Source organism: Equus quagga, chromosome 18, assembly GCF_021613505.1.
Source record: "Equus quagga isolate Etosha38 chromosome 18, UCLA_HA_Equagga_1.0, whole genome shotgun sequence".
Classification (NCBI taxonomy): Eukaryota; Metazoa; Chordata; class Mammalia; order Perissodactyla; family Equidae; genus Equus; species Equus quagga.
This window is the reverse complement of record NC_060284.1, coordinates 44629814-44643414: the sequence shown is the minus strand read 5'-3', so window position 1 is coordinate 44643414 and position 13601 is coordinate 44629814. Positions and strand designations below refer to the sequence as shown.

Genomic DNA, 13601 nt, shown 5'->3' with positions numbered 1-13601 from the left:
TGTAATCACACACTGTATCTCAATAAGCACAAGAAATTATGTGATTAATCATGTAATATCTGTCATTCACACTGAAGTGTAAGCTCCATGAAGATAAGAACTGTGTCTGTGTCATTTTTGTCGTTTTTCTGTATTATTTGTGGCACCAAGTATAGTTCCTTACACATAAGTACTCAGTAAATAATCAATGTAAGATTATGGCAAATAAATGCCATAATCAGGAGTTGAATGCTCGTCTATTATAATTTCAAAACCTTCCTTCTTTAAATTACACCATACACAAAACCTAACAGGAAGTATTTCTTAAAGAAATTACACAAGAGGCTCTTCCTCAACTCTATTTCAGTTCTAGATTGGCTATCTAACTATAAAAGTTACTCATTAATCTTAGGCACTGGCTAGAGTATAGTTCTGGGATAAGGAACTGAAAATCTTCAAGAAATCTCTCCAGTTTTGTGTGGGTAGGATCTTCAGAGACGTCCTACCTTTTGGAGCAGCTGTTGTTGAAGAAAAGTGGTGAGACAGGCTCTAGGACTACATGTCCCATTAGGAAACTTTACCAGAATTAGACACACCTGCTGGTTTACCAGTTTCTGACTTCCTGCTCAGCTAAAAAGACTTGTTTTGTGAAAAAGCAAAACTCAGCAGCAACCATCTAAAATGAAGAGCCCTCAAACTTTTGAGGAGCAAACGGAATGCATTGTGAATTCTCTACTCGCAGACTTCTTAGGCACCACGTTACAGGTTGCTAACCGGGAGCTACGTGGTGTAGACATACCAGATTCAGGTAAGGCTCCTGGCCTGAGGTGGTGATTGCAGGCCAATGAAAGAATCTGAGTAAACTTTCTCATTTCCTCTTAAGCTTCAAAAGGCAAACTCTAAGCTTTCACCAATACCTGAAGTCTTCATGGAAGGGAAGGAGATTCTCAGTGAAGGGAGATTTTCTGACTAATGGTGTTGACAGAACATTGAAGATGTTCTTGAGTGAGAATGATGCCAAAATTGTTTAAAGGTCTAGAGAACTTTCTCCAATGCCCCAATTCCTGGGACTTGCCATCCCTTCAAGCCTTGTGACAAATGTGAATGTGTTCCCTCTGTCTTAGGAGAGGAGTGCTCTTTTGACGTGGCCATCATTGCTGGCCGCCTGCGGATGTTGGGTGATGAGTTCAACGGAGAATTGGAAGCTTCTGCCAAAAATGTCATTGCAGAAACCATTCGGGGACAGGTCAGGTTTTTACTACTTCTTTCTATTGTTTGCTGCTTTTTTCCTACTTCAGGCACGCTTTTCTTACTATTTACAACTGTGACTAGAAATGTTCTGTGAAAGATTGGGGGGCTTACATTCATCCAAGGAGATACAGCAGGAATTCTCCAATTGTCAGTTCTTTAGGAGTTAATAAAAGCTGAAGTGGTATTGAGATGGAAAGCTTTTGGCACAGGCTGATCAACCTTCAGATTGTTTCCATTTGTTTTTCATCAGAGCTGTGCTTAGTGGCATACAGCACATCTATAGCAATTTATCTGTGGAAAAGCACTTTATTCTTTTATGCTCCTGTTTTAATATTTATTTTGCCGGAAATGGGCATCTTTGCCCCCCACTCCCAAGGTCCAGCAATGAAACTATACAAGAAGGATAGGCAGTTGACAAGTCTGATGCAATGAAGGGTAAGTACTTAAAGCAGCCCACTAGGGTTTTCATCAGAATGCTGATTACTGGCAGTAGAACTTCAACTTTGTATTGCATATAAAGACCATAGACAATGTTCTAGAAGATGTTGCTGATTAGTATCAACAATGACAGCTAATATTAACTCATCACTTACCATGTACCAGATAGTATTCTAAGTGATTTACACTTATTATCTCATTGAATCCTTACACCTCCTAATGAAGTATTACAGAAACTATTATCCATAGCACAATCTCTCCTCATCTGCATATAACACTGTGAGAGCAACATCTAACCTCTTTTGTTCGTTGTTATATTCACAAAAGCTAGAATAGTACCTGATATACAATAGGTGCTCAGTAAGTATTTTCTGACTTGATATCCATTTAAGCAGATAAAGAAACTGAGGAATAGGGGAACAGATAATTAGGTTATTCAGAAAGTGCTGAAATTATGATGTGAACCCAGACTAATTCTAGAACAACACTCTTGACCAGTATGCTTTACTCTTTCTACTGAGTACAGCTTGGGTGGTGTGCCTATTCAGGCAGAGCTAGACTTATTACCCCTAATTGTTTGCACTGAAGATTTCCTAAGTAGCTGATGGCTGAATCTACCTTTTTTTTAATTAAAGCAATTTTTTTGAAACAGCCTGAAACTCATAGAGAAGTTGCATGTATATTATACAAAGAATTTCCCTTTTGAATCATTTAATAGTAAGTAGCCAACATGATGTTCCATCACCCCATAATACTTTTATATTTCCTTTAAAGAAGGACATTCTCTTATATAACTACAATCTTGGGGCTGGCCCAGTGGTATAGTGGTTAAGTTTGCATGCTCCATTTAGGTGGCCTGGGCTTCGCAGGTTTGGATCCTGGGTGTGGACCCAGGACTGCTTGTCAAGCCACGCTGTGGCGGCATCCCACGTAAAATGTAGAAGAAAGCTGGCACAGGTGTTAGCTCAGTGACCGTCTTCTTCAAGCAAAAAGAGGAAGATTGGCAATGGATGTTAGCTCAGGGCCAATCTTCCTCACACACACACACACACACATAAACTACAATCTACCCATCAAAACCAAGAAATTAACACTGATACATTATCATCTCATCCTCAGATCCTATTCAAACGTTTTTCCAATTGTTTCAGTGATGTCACTTATAGCAAAAAGATCTAGGCCAGAATCAGATATTGCATTTAGTTGTCATGTCACTTTAGTCTCCTTCAATTTGGAATAGTTCCTCAGTCTTTCCTTGATTTTCATGACCTTGACACTTAAAGATTATGAGCCAGTTATTTTGAAGAATGTTCCTTAACTTGGTTTGTTTAATATCTACTCTTGAATAGACTCAGGATATGTACCTTTGGTTGCAATACACAGAAGTGTTGCTGTGTTCTTCTCATTGCATCCTATCAAGGGGCATAGATTTCAATTTGTCCCATTACTGGTGTTAACTTTAATCACTTAAGATGGTGTCTGCAAGTCTTCTCCACTGTAAAGTTAATTTTTTCCTTTTTTAATTAATAAGTGTTTTGTGGGGAGGTACCTTGAAACCATGTAAATATCCCATATCTCATCAAAATTTCAATCTATTCATTTTTTTATATAAACATGGACTCATGAATTCCTACTTTATTCAATGGGTTATAATCCATTACTTTCATTATTTATTTGGGTTCTCAAATTGTCCCAGCTTTGGCCAGTGGGAGTCCTTTCAATCTGGGCTGTGTCTTTTCGGCATATTCCTCTAATTTTCCGAGTACTTCCTCAATTTCTGACAGATTGTCTTGTATTTTCCAAGCACCAGCCTGAAATCACCCATTCTCCAGGAAGCTCTGGTTTCTTTTAATGGAGAACAATATTTGGAAACCAAGATCTAGATACCCTCATGTGGATGCCCTTCTCAGCTTATTTGGGCTGTGACACTCTGCTCTGACCACCATGGACACTCTACACTACGCCTCAGAAGATCTTGCTTGGTCCCACATAATACCTTTGAACCAAATTTTTTCAGGAGGGAAAGAGGAAGAGGAAAAGCTAATCTCTTTTTTTTTTTTTTTAAATTTAGAGTTCCCCAGACTTCAGTCATTCAAACAATACCTTCACAACTTGACCAGCTGTACTATCATGTACTTAATATTTTTGTTTCAAATGATTTTGTTTTTCTTCCAATCATTTTGTTCATCCTAAGCAATAATATCTGAAATCATGGATTTGATGGGCTACTTATGTTTCTTTTTAATACCCATTACAATCAAGAACAAAATAATAAAATGAGAGAAGTTTATCCAACTACTCCCTAAGATTACCTCAGAAACAACAAGTGGCACATTTGCCACTCTTTGGGGAACACTTGCTTTATTGGATTCCTGCACCTGCAGCCTCCTGCACTTTTTTAGTGATACTCCACTGATATATCCTGTGTCTCTCCCCAGGCAGGAGCCATACTTCAGGACACAGTAAAATCTCTCAGCCAAACCTGGTGTGCTCAGGATTCTAGTTTAGCTTATGAGAGAGCCTTTCTGGCAGTATCAGTGAAACTTCTGGAATATGTGGCCCACCTGGCCCCTGAAAGGGCAAGACAGGTGGCTATCCCCATGACAAATATGATCAATGGGAACAGCGCCGTCCGGGAGTTCATCCAGGGCCAGGGAGGTTGGGTAAGTATGTTGGGGCCCCTGGCTTTACTGGCCATTTGCATTGTTTTTGTACTAACACCTGGGACTCCACTTCATGATTCTTTCTGTAAGTTGGAAACTAAGTAGGAAAACAGGCCTCCCTACTTTGCTGAAAGTGGCAGGATTTTTTTTTTTTTTTTTGCCATGGAAAAAGGTAGCAGTCAGAAGCTCAGCCTGTGGGTGTTGGACTCCAGAGTCATGCTGCCTAAAATGTTGACTGCTAACTCCGTAAAACTAGTTTCCACTTCCTACACATAATCATCTATAAAGTATATTGGTGATGGAGATCTCATCTCAGCCTGGCTTCACTCTGTTCTCTGGTAAATTTCTGGGTCTTCTTTCCCTAACATCTTTGGTTGTGTTTTGAGGAAATTCAGAATCATCTTACTATTATCTAACAGAAAACAATTAGTGTCATCTGCTGTAGTGATAACTATAGGAGGCATTCTAAGCCCATGTCTTAGTAATCATTAGACCATCTGCTCTTATAGAGCATGCCCCTCCATTTCTAGGATCAGCAGAAGCCTTAGTAAGAGCTGTATTCCTTGGAGATATCTGCAGATCGTTCCTCATTTCTTTAGGAAGTTCCTGAAGACCATCGTTTTGACTGCAGGATATTCATTTTCCTTCCTAGGAAAATCTGGAGAGCTGAAGGAGAGGTGGAACTGTTTACCAGCCTGAACACTGCTTCCTCTTTGACTGATCGGGTGATTGATTTCTGGCAGTTAAAACAGACAAAACAACCAAATCAAAAACCACTTTCTTTTGGACAGAACTAAACTTAGCTGAATAATTTATTTTCTACTCATTGTTAAAGTTGGGAGCAGCTCCCAGAGGTCTATTGAGATTTTATACTTTCTGTTTTTATGTGAGTTTTAATGAGGTTCTGTTGAAGCAAAGACGTCCAGACACAAAATAATGACTTGTTAGTAGTGGAATTCCAGGCAACTGGGCAGGCCTTTACTGGAGATATTTTGGAGAAAAGGGAGCATACAGTAAACTATTCCTTCAGATTTAGCCTCGTCCTTTGGTAAAGATCTCGTCTGCTAACTTTGTGGTCTAAAGGATTTCAGGGAGATTTTTGGTTGGAAAATCTTATTTTAAGTTGAGGATTTTCTTTTAAATTCAAAACCTGAATTTCATGTTAATTTCACCTGAGCAGAATTATTTTATGCATTTTCAAGTTGGAAGCAAAAAATAGCAGTTTGTTCATGTGCTCTTCTACCAGAAGGGCCAAAGAAAAATCAAACAGTTACTGCATTTTTACTGCCACAGGATGCAGGAAGTGCTGACCCACATAGACAACAGTAGAGCCCATCCCAGCTTAGATGAAGTGAGCTGCATACCACAGCGTTTTTCAAAGTGTGGTTCGCATACCACTTGTGGACATTATAAATTGCTGATTTCCAGTCTCCATTCCCAGAGATTCTGATTCTGTAGGGGTGACCTGGGGCCCAGGATCAAATCTTTCTAACCAGTTCCACAGGTGATTCTGATGTACGTATACAGAGTTTGAGAACTATCACTTTAGAGCACGGGTTGGAAAATTACAACCCACAGATCAAATCCGGCCTGCTGCTTTTTTGGTGTGATAAAGTTTTATTGGAATGCAGCTACACTTATTTGTTTGCATATTGTCTATGTCTGTTTCAGCACTGCAACAGCAGAGTTGAGTAGTTACAGCAGACACCATACGGCCATAAAGCTGAAGATATTTACTATCTGGACCTTTACAGAAAAAGTTTGCAAACTCTTGCTCTAAAGCTAAATGAACATTTCTCCTTAAATAATTTAAACTCTGTTGCAATCCTGATCATTCCTGCCAAACACAATTGTAGATAGAATAACTGTTTTTTCAGAATTTAGTCTGAGAATGTTAGTTCTTGTATAGTCCACACTTTCTCTAGGACCTTTGGCAAATCAAAGAGTGCTGTGACTCCTGAGTGGTCAATAGAAGATATACATTTCCTTGGCCCTACCACAAGTGATTGAAAGTGAAGCATATGGTCCTATAGTCTGCGTATCTCATAATAGTCCTTAGTAATCTCATGCATTAGGAGGCAATCATCAAGTAGAGACTCTTTCATCCATAAGCCCCCAAACCAAACTACTTACCTGATTGTCAAGAAGAAAAGCATTGCTGTATCTATTTTTGAAGAGAGGCATTAGTGGCTTTGGCTAAAGTTTAACAAAGCTAACCACATCCCCTCCCTTCAGCCAGCCAGCCATCTGATTCCCCTAAATGCGTAGAAATAAAGATGTAGTGCTGCAAATGTATTTTGACTTTTTCAAGTTATGCTGTTTCCTCTATTCTTGGATAAATCATAGTAGGTTAATAATACAGAAATGAGATTGCATATTTCTCTTTAGTAGAAATTAGCAAAATTAGCTTTTTTTGCTACAACTTAAGACACTTGATGTATTCCTCTGTGTTTTATGTTACTGTAAACTCAACATACGGTGAGTTTTGTGGTATTTGACCTGTTAGGCAAAATCACTATTTTCACTTTGACTGACATTTATAATGTTCTGTTCATGAAATAAAATTCTTCTGTCTATTCCTTTGAACTAATTCTCATTAAGTGCAATCCAAATTGAATGATATAGAAACAGTGAACAGTGTGGTGGTTGTCAGGGGCAGGGGTGGGGGTGGGGGAAATAGGTGACTGTGGTCAAAGGGTACACACTTCCAGTTGTAAGACAGAAAGTCCTGGGGATATAATGTATGTTATGGCGACTGTAGTTAACAATACTTTATTGTATAGTTGAAAGTTGCTACGAGACTAGATTTTTGAGGTTCTCACCATACATACAAAAATTATTTAACTAGTTGTGGTGATAGATATGTTAACTAACCTTATTGTGGTAATCATTTCACAACACATACATGTATCAAATCATTACGTTGTACAACTTAAACTTACACAATATTACATATCAATTATATCTCAATAAAGCTGAAAAAATATATCAAATGATAAACGTCAGAGGCGAGCAGCCTCCTCTTTCTCTTTTCTTTTCCCTCTTAGCCATACCAGCTCCCTGTTTCATCCTATATTACCCACAAAACATCAGAATGTGAATCTAGCTCCAAGTATACTGCAGTATTTTGAGACTGAGGATATGATGCCCCTGGGGATTAGACCAAGCACGTGAGTAAAGCAGCTCCTGCCTAGGGTTGTGCTTGTTGCTAGGCCACCCTGTCCTAGGAGAGCTGCAGTGATTGGGCTGCAGGAAGAAGATACTGTAGCTCAGAGATTTGAGCATACATTCAGATTGTCTGATTTTCACAATTTAGTTTCACCATAGACTAATCATGTGACATAGGGTAGGTAATCCAATTCCTTTGTGCCTTAGTTTCTACATCTTAAAATAGAGATAATTTGGTAATTAATTCTCAAGATTGTTATGAGGGATAAATGAAACAATACACCTTGTAAAGGGCTTAGCCCAGTGCCTGCAAATATTTCAAGGACTGCACCATTAACAATTTGGAGCCCCGGTGATTTGGACTTCATGAAGTTCTAGCTTGACATTTTTCTCTCCATTAACTCTGTCTCTCACAAAAGCAAGCCAATCTTATGGCTTTACCTTTCGCCTTGATGTGGGTGATTCCTAAGTCTGACTTATGTCCCTTCTTCCCAAATTCATGTCCACAAACTCTAATCCTTTATTCGTATACATCTTTCTTATCCCCATACTTTCCCAGATTGCCATCCAACTAGCTCAAAATCTCACTCATTTTTCCATTCTCCCTCCCTCCAGTCCTACTCACCTAATTAGTCTTTCTCACTTATTCCTTCCTTTTTGTCCTGATTCTTTCTATGAGAGTTTATTACCATCTGCCTGGACTATTGGTAAAGACTCTCAGTTAGGCTTTCAGTTGATTGTCCTATTCCATGCTTACCCCATTCCAGTCTGTCCTATATACTGCCACCATATTGAACAAAGCTATGGTTTCTTTGCCCATTGTTTTGATAATTTTTAGATATGGTATAATTTATTTTGAAATTTTACATACCACTGAAGGAGATTATGAGACTTTCAAAAAACTTATCAGAAGGGGGCATTTATTATTTTAAAAATCAAGAAAAATTTTCCCAAAGCATTGCTTTGATTGCCATTTCTTAAAATCTTTCAGTAGAACTTTTGAAGGTGACTGGATATGTTCATTATCTTGATTGTGGTGATGGTTGCATAGGTGTACACACATGCCAAAACTTATCAAACTGTACACAGTTTACTGTATGTCAATATTACCTCAATAAAGTTGTTTAAAAAAAAAACCCAAAAAACAATAAAAAACCTTCAGCAGTTTTTCATTGCTCATCAAATGAAGTCTGACTTTTCAGCTTGGTGTTCAAATTCCCCCAGGGTCTGGCCCTAACCCTCCTTTCTAGCCTTATCAATCAAGACTCTCCTCTACATAGCCAATGCTCCAGTCAAACTGAGCCACTCACTAAGCTACCTTCCTCCTACTGTTTCCTATGTTTCATATTGCTTTCTCTCATGCTCTATAGACAGCTTCAAAACCCAATTCAAATGGTACTTCCTCCATGAAGGCTATCCAGATAACCCAAATCAAAAGTGATCTTTGCCTTCTCAAAATTTGGTTTGCATCACGTTTATGGTCTTTATCACAAATGGCCTTATAGTTATTTGTGTACTTATCTTTCCTACTAGAATAAAGGATCCTTGTATGAAGACAATTTCTTGTACACTTCTGTAGCACCCCTCTTTCCCATTCTCTTACATGTATATGGACTCATAAATATTCATTAAATGAACGACTCAATACTGAATGAACAGTCAAACAAAAGATGGGACTTCAAGTTTGATTATATTTTGAACAAGATGCCAAGCCTCACGAGGAGTCTTGACTCTCCATTAAAAAAAAAAAGGTAAATTGCATCAACTGAAAATTATCAGCTGAACTTTGCCTCTTGAGGATTGTGTTTCTGAGGCCAAAGGCAGAGTATGATTCTCTGTGTGGTATGTGGAAGGCTGACTATGAAGTTCACAGCAAGTGAACCGAAGAGCTTGAGGAGGTCTCAGAATGCCATAGTGACAAGCAGCAGACTGGAAGAGGGTAGGGGACTTTCCTGCTGTGGATGATGTGAAAACATGAGCAAAGCAAACAAGCTTCACTAGAGGTGTTTCATAAGCCTCTTTTGTGTCCATTTATAAAAGGAGAAACAGGTCTATTCTGGAGATAAAGGAGGTCATTTTTTTCTGGTCACTGCAGCTCTTCAGGCCTGGACTCTGTGCCTCAGTAGCAGCACCATTCCTTTCATAACAATAGCCCTGCTGCTTGGGCAGCAGCATTCAAAGAAGTGTTCTTTGCCAGGTCCCTGAACCTTCCCGTAGGGAAGGCCCATCTGCTCCTGGCATAGGGAAAGTGCCTAGCCAGAGACAAACATAGACTGTGCAGGCAAGAGACCTGGAGTAATTGATGCAGTGAGTACCAAGTCAGAGTGGATCTCTCACCAAAGCCTAACCACATTATATAGCGTATTTTATCACAGTAGACTTGTTTTACATATGCTCAAGACCATGTTAAGCACTGTGGGTTATACAAATGCATAGAAGACACTATCATCGCCTTTGATAAACTTAAAACTACAGGAGGCATTTTATGTGTTTTCTTTTGAATAAATTCCCACTTTAAATAAATTTATAGGAGACAAGGAACATGTGAAGAAACCAAGAAAACTTCCATAGCTGAATATAAAGATTGATACCGAAAGGATTCAGACTAAGAGAAGGTCATGGTGAGATGGTGTTAGGGGCAGGATTTTTTGAAGAAAAGAGTAACTAGGCTTTATGGCTTTATTTTCATCTTGGTGAAAATTAGGGGGAAAGCTGAGAAAAAACAAGTGGCAATAGAATGAACAAGGTTGTCTATGGGTGATGTGGTTGGATAGGCTGGGTGAGGACACTTGATGGGAAGGGCTTGGTGACAAGCTGAGGAATCTGGACTTGTTCCTGTAGATTATCAGTAAGAACTTTGGTTCCTTAGCATTAAAGAGGAGTTTTAAGAACTTTCATCCAGCCTTGGTTACCAGGAGATTACTAGAATAGAAGATATATAGATAGGAAGATAACTGAGTTTATTGCTGCAGGAATACAGACGTGAAAATGGGAATGGTTAACATGGGAATGGAAAAGACAGGTTGATTCTAAAAGACATTGAGGAAAAAAGACCAATAGGCCTTGGTGGCCAAGTGGATGCCTACAGAGGACTGAGTGTTTCAGAGATAACACATATAGCCCATATCAAATTAATGACCCTGGGATGGAGGGAAAGGTAGGAATAGTGAAACCAAAGCAAAGATTGGTAAGTGGCTTCCTCAAGGTAAAACATGCCTCCTCACAGAGAGAAAAGGGTGTTCTGAGAAACCTGAGGGTCTTTCCTATTGACTAGTTTATCTTGTCCTAATAATTTCCCCTGACATTCTCTTTGGTTAAAGTTTTTCGTCGTTTAATTCCAGACCTCCATGACACTGATGTTTCCCCTTAAACTGGCACACTCCCCTCTTGTTGGGGCAGGTGACAGTGTGATCGGCACTCCTCTCTATTATCATTTTCCTTCTGAGCAAAGACCAGAGCCACGTGAGGCAGCAGTAAGATGTTCCTTCCTACTCCTCTTCAGGTGCTTATTCAGTTTTACTTTCCACAAGAACTTACCCTTGATGGTTCTGATAAAGTGTTTATGAGTCTTTTACTGCATGGAATTGTTGTGTTCACTCAGGGTTCATGCCAGACTGGTTTAAATGTTTCATTGTGAATTCTTAAATTCTTAGGTAATGCCAATCTATGCTGCATGACTTGTTCCCCTCCCCAGCTCTTGATCCTCCCACAAGATACAAATGAGTCAACAGAATCTTCATCAAAAACCATTATGCTTCTATTGCCCTCCACTATCTGTAGAAGGAAGTGTGAAAAATTAAGTAGTAGCTTAGATTTGTTAAAAATAAAACTGAAGTTTCTTGTTTTCTCCTTTAGTTTGTTTTTTGCTTGCTTGAGTGGTCTGCTCAGGAAATGGCCTTTTAGCTAAGTGGGTTTTTGAGGTTTGGTTGTTTCACGATGTTTCTATATCTTTTAGTTTTAGAGTAGAACAGACTCCTAAGAACTGCTGCTTGCTTTTAAAAAAGATCTGCAGTTCTGCTGAGATACTATTTTCAGATCCTCACATTTTGGGTAAATGGACTACGGAGGCATCTAAGCAAGTTTTTCTTTCTTATCTCATGTCTATCTCTATCTTATCCCTCCCTAAGAAGAGAATAAAGTTAGAGACTGTTCTGAAATATGGGCTTGAGAAAAATAGATCTAAATCTTATTTTATTAGGTGTCGTTTTGTGTATTAATTAGTAAAGTTCTAGCTTTGATGGAAGTGAAGACATTCTAAGGGGACAGAGAGATTATGAAATGGTTTCTCTCTTATTTGTCCAAATAGAGAAAATTATTTTTCTTTTAGGGTGATGCATTGCAACTCTGCAAATAAGTAAGTTAGTTTGGAATGTTTTTATTTTTATCAGTAAATATGTCTATATCTTTAGTCCTGAGATGCTTTCTTAACTGGTTAAGGGTGTTTTTCACCGTATTCTGTCTTGTTCACTATTGTTTACCCAGACCCTAACATAGTGCTTAGCATTTAGTGGGTACTACTAAATTTGTCAAACAAATTAATGGATTTTTGTGTTTTTTTCTAATTTAAAAAATGGTATAATAATTTTAAAAGAAGAACTTTAAAAAGCATCCTTAATCCCAGCACATACACCATTGATTTTTTTTGCATCTTTTAAGTCTTCATTTAACTATGTAAATATTTTTACATGGTTTTAGTTATTGAGAACCTGAAATTTTGTGCTTTTAAAAATTTTCCCATATTTTATATGTTTTAAAATAGCCAAATTAAATATTGCATTATTTAAAGCAACAAGAAATTATCCTTTAAAGCCAGATGGGGATAATTTGAGAAATACTATCCTACTCTCAACAAACATTATTGAAGAATTATGGTTCGTTTTAATTTATTATGTGGATTGGGATTGAAATTCTTTATTGGCTTCACATTGCCTATAAGCGAGATACGTTAATGACCTTTCCTTTCCTGTTATAAAGCTCAATAAGGTGGATGCAGCCTAATAGCGTTCAGAATCAGGATTTCCTAAAGGGAGTTTGAATAATGTTGCAAAACAGAAAGGATTGCTAATATTTTAAATAGAGGAAGTTCTAACACCACATTTCCCAGTTTTCTTCAGGATATTTCAGACTAATTTTATTAACATATTATTTATTGAACTTCTGTCCTCACACAGAGATGACATGCTGATTTTCGTTTGTTCTCACTCTCAGTGAGACACGTTCGGGGAGTTTGTGCCCACTGAGGAGAGAATTTATGCAAGCTGAGACTTGGGAGCTTTTTCTAGAGCAGCCTGCTTGTCAGACAGGGCCAAAATGCCACAGGCACAGCGTGGCTTCCTGAAACAATGGCCTTTTCCAAGGCATTGGTTGCAAAGTAGAAATGTCTCAAGAAATAGTTCTCCAGGATTTCTGCCCTGAAAGTTATACTGTTGCCAGCAAGGTGGTTGATTTTACTCTTTTTCCGTTCCTTCATTTTTTACTAGCATTACATAAGGGGACATTGTGCCAACTTCCTGATCAGGTTCTCCTCACAGGGAGGCCACTGTGCTCCTGGAACCCATATAGACCAATACTCTCAGTCTTTATATCCAGAACCCAACTGAAGCTCAAAAAGTCCTGGAGGGTCGGGGAGGTCCTGAAATTAACAATACTTCCCTTAATGGAGGTCAGCACTTCCTCAGCACTGGGGGAGACAAAGACTGTCAGAAGCAGCTGACATTGTTTCATCCGAAAGAGAGTTTGAGGTCTATGTGGCAAACTTAAAAGTTCTGAATAAAAATGCCTTCTTTGATGAACAGAAGTTTGCCACTGCTCACACTGACAAGAAACTTTTGAGAGAACAGTAGAGGTAGAAGATGTCTTACTCCAAACAGTGTCTGTCTCCCTTTCTGGGCCTAACTGAACTTTGCAGTTTATTTGGGACATGACGAAACAGAAGGTGTCAACGGGGCGTTTGTGCTCACTGGGGAAACGGGGAGAGGCAGCACTCACAAATGAGACCTGTAATTACTTCCTTTTCTCTAGGAAGCAAGAAAAGAGGTGAATTTTACTTGACATTGGGAGAGGGGAGCAGTCTCAGAGCTAAGCAGACCACATGTTATGTTC

At 38.7% G+C, this 13601-nt stretch overlaps 2 protein-coding genes across 2 annotated transcripts in view; both read left to right on the top strand.

Annotated features, from left to right (window-relative positions):
* The first annotated feature begins 4 nt into the window (after positions 1 to 4).
* BCL2L15 (BCL2 like 15) lies at positions 5 to 1887 on the top strand. The gene is made up of 2 exons (XM_046645195.1): positions 5 to 787; positions 1104 to 1887. The coding sequence occupies exons 1-2, from the start codon at positions 661 to 663 to the stop codon at positions 1322 to 1324; spliced, it is 348 nt and encodes a 115-aa protein (XP_046501151.1). The 5' UTR covers positions 5 to 660; the 3' UTR covers positions 1325 to 1887.
* An 810-nt stretch (positions 1888 to 2697) lies between these two features.
* PTPN22 (protein tyrosine phosphatase non-receptor type 22) overlaps positions 2698 to 13601 on the top strand; it is a 60706-nt gene continuing 49802 nt past the window's right edge. Inside the window, exon 1 of the mRNA XM_046645189.1 lies at positions 2698 to 4331. Coding sequence (XP_046501145.1) covers positions 4285 to 4331 — 47 coding nt within the window. The 5' untranslated portion in view covers positions 2698 to 4284. The remainder of the gene's footprint in view (positions 4332 to 13601) is intronic.

Coding starts and splice junctions, on each gene's coding strand:
- BCL2L15 (XM_046645195.1), top strand. CDS start 661: ATGAAGAGCCCTCAAACTTTTGAGGAGCAAACGGAATGCATTGTGAAT. Junction 788..1,103: donor TGTAGACATACCAGATTCAG/GTAAGGCTCCTG, acceptor CCTCTGTCTTAG/GAGAGGAGTGCTCTTTTGAC.